Raw genomic sequence first — 2,838 nt, forward strand, 5'->3', positions numbered from 1 at the left:
ACTATTTTTCCCCCTTGAATGGACTAAGGCAGGTCCCCACCAACCTGTGTCTTTGCTTTCTGGCAACTAGGCATATCAATATGTTTTTTAGGCTACTCAAGGTTAGGTGGATGAAGCAAACTTCATTCACTATTTCTGGTGATTTACCTCTTGACCCTAATGGGGAATGTGATGATGATCCTGGTGATCAGAACTGATTCTTACCTTAAGATACCCATGTACTTCTTCCTAGGTCACCTATCATATTCAATTAGTAACTACTTTCCACTTTGAAGTGCATTTTACACTCCTATCTTAAAAAAAAAAATACTCTGAACTCTATCCTAAAACTCTTGGACAAAACAAACATATTTGGACTTAGTTTGTCTACACTACTCCATTCTAGTACTTTTTTCTCAGTCTTCACTTAATTTTCCTGCCAAATACAATAAAATAAGCAATCACACACTTAAACCTCTATTACCAAGAGGTTATTTTCATCAAATGGCATATTCTTAAAGTGATCAAGTTAGCCATTATGAATGTATTTCATCACCTGTTTTCTCACTGTCTTCAAGCCAAATACAATAGGAATTCTCCATCACAGAAGGACACATTTATTGCTTCAACATTTTATACAGAGCTGCCTTCACCTCCTGGTTCTTGAGGCTGTAGATGATGGGGTTTAGCAAGGATGTGATCACACTGTACTGAATGGAGACCACTTGTTCCAACTTGGAGCCGGAGAGGGGAGTCATGTATCTGAATAAAGCTGTGCCATAATACAAAAGCACCACAGTAAGGTGGGAAGAACAGGTAGAGAAGGCTTTGCCTTGACCCTCAGAAGAACATATGCTTAGGATGGCAGAGATGATTCTGGAATAAGAGAAGAGGATCAGGGGAAGTGTCACAAATCCCAACAGTGCACATGACCCAGCAAGAAGGGCCTCATTGGCAGTAGGGTCAGTGCAGGAGAGAGGGAAGAGTGAAGGCAGCTCACAGCAAAAGTGAGGGATGATATTGGGGCCACAGAAATGTAAGTTGTAAATGAAAAGACTGTTTGGCAAGGAGTTTAGGAACCCCACTGCCCATGCTGCAGTTACCATCCCGACACAAAGAGGCCTATTCATAACCATGCTGTAGAGGAGAGGGTGGCAGATGGCAGCATAGCGGTCATATGCCATGGCAGAGAGTAGGCAGGCCTCTGTGCTCCCAGAGAATATGAGAAAGAAACTCTGGGTCACACAGCCCCACACAGATACGGTTTTCTTCTGCATTAGTAAGTTCTGCAGCATCTTGGGCATGGTTACTGAAGAAAGACAGAGATCTAGAAATGACAGGTGACCTAGGAAGAAGTACATGGGTGTCTTAAGGTGAGAATCAGTTCTGATCACCAGGATCATCATCACATTCCCCATTAGGGTCAAGAGGTAAATCACCAGAAATAGTGCAAAAAGGATGGTCTGGATCTGGGGATTTCTGGACAATCCCATGAGGACAAACTCGGTAACGATGGTGAGATTTTTCATGATTAAAGTTACTGGCCCTGGAAGAAAACATAATGTAGCTGAGTCATTTCAGATGAATAAGACTGCCTCTCTTATTTAAAAAAAAATGTGACTTCCAGCTTAAAGGTATAAATAAAAATCTATGAGACCAAGGAGTTTCCTTCTGGGTCACACTCATTATTACCTCAATTCTGGTGACATGCAGCATTCCAAAGTGCCTCCTCTGTAACTGCTTCTTTGAACTTTAATACCCATTTATTCAGGAAATATTGAATAAGCATCCTAGTGCTGGGCTCTGTACCAGATCCTGAGAATACAAAATTGCTTCAGACATGATTCCTGCCCTCAAAAGGGCTTAGGATTTAACAGAGGCAGATAGACATATAAAGAAGCAAAATAAAGGCTGTAATAACATAATGCACAGGATACAACAATGGCAAAAATGTGAATCAATTATCTCTGGATGACCTGTTAAACAAAGAAGTAATGCTTAAGACTGTTTGACTGATATTTACTCCACTAAGTAGACAAAGTAGAAGATAGTGTTCTAGGCAAAGGAAATGGTATTATCAGATATAGGGAGGCATAAAATAATAGTGCTTCTCTGAAGAACTTCATTATCTCAGAATGAGTGGGTGCAGGAGGATACACAGGGACATGTGGTGCCAAGCATGAAGGTCATGTGATCAAATTGGCAGTTTAGAAGCATTAACCCTACAGAAATGTGGAAGATGAGCAGAAGGTCATGGAGCATATAGTTAGGGCAATTAGCTCGTTCTTTCAGTAGGTATTTACTGAGTATCTACTATGTGCCATGTAGAGTTCTAGACTGTTAGGGTGTGCCATTACAAAAATTTGTAATGTAAGCTTCACAGAGCTTACATTCTAGTTAGGAAACTCAGAAGATAAATAATAGACATAACAATTAAATATAATGTGTTAGAAGGTGCTATGTGCTATGTAAAATAATAGATCACGGAAACAGAGATTGTTAACGAGAGGGTAGAGGAGGGCGGTGAGGTATGCAATTTAAATCGAGTGGTCAGGAGAGGAGAAACTGAGACAGTGTCACTCAAACAAGGATTTGAAGGAGATGAGATCATTATCCCTGCAAACATTCTGTGGAAGGAGAATTGGTAGAGTATAGCAGTAAGCCTGGTCAGAGATGATAAAGGGTTAACAGAGGTTGCAACAGTGAGGGCAGACAAGAGGAGGCAGATTTAAGAGATATCACTGAGATGAATTCTAAAGGATGTCATTACCAATTTGTTGGTTAGGGTGAAAGAAAGTAAATAAACAATTGATTCTCAGGTTTCTGCCTTTGGTGACTGAGGGGTCACCTATTTCACTG

General features: G+C 40.6%; 1 protein-coding gene across 1 annotated transcript; it reads right to left on the reverse strand.

Moving 5' to 3' along the window:
- Window positions 1–596: 596 nt before the first annotated feature.
- Window positions 597–1,508, reverse strand: LOC115517678 (olfactory receptor 8S1-like). Its single transcript, XM_030320541.1, has one exon. The coding sequence runs from the start codon at window positions 1,506–1,508 to the stop codon at window positions 597–599; it is 912 nt and encodes a 303-aa protein (XP_030176401.1).
- Between the last annotated feature and the right edge of the window lie 1,330 nt (window positions 1,509–2,838).

Source organism: Lynx canadensis, chromosome B4, assembly GCF_007474595.2.
Source record: "Lynx canadensis isolate LIC74 chromosome B4, mLynCan4.pri.v2, whole genome shotgun sequence".
Lineage (NCBI taxonomy): Eukaryota > Metazoa > Chordata > Mammalia > Carnivora > Felidae > Lynx > Lynx canadensis.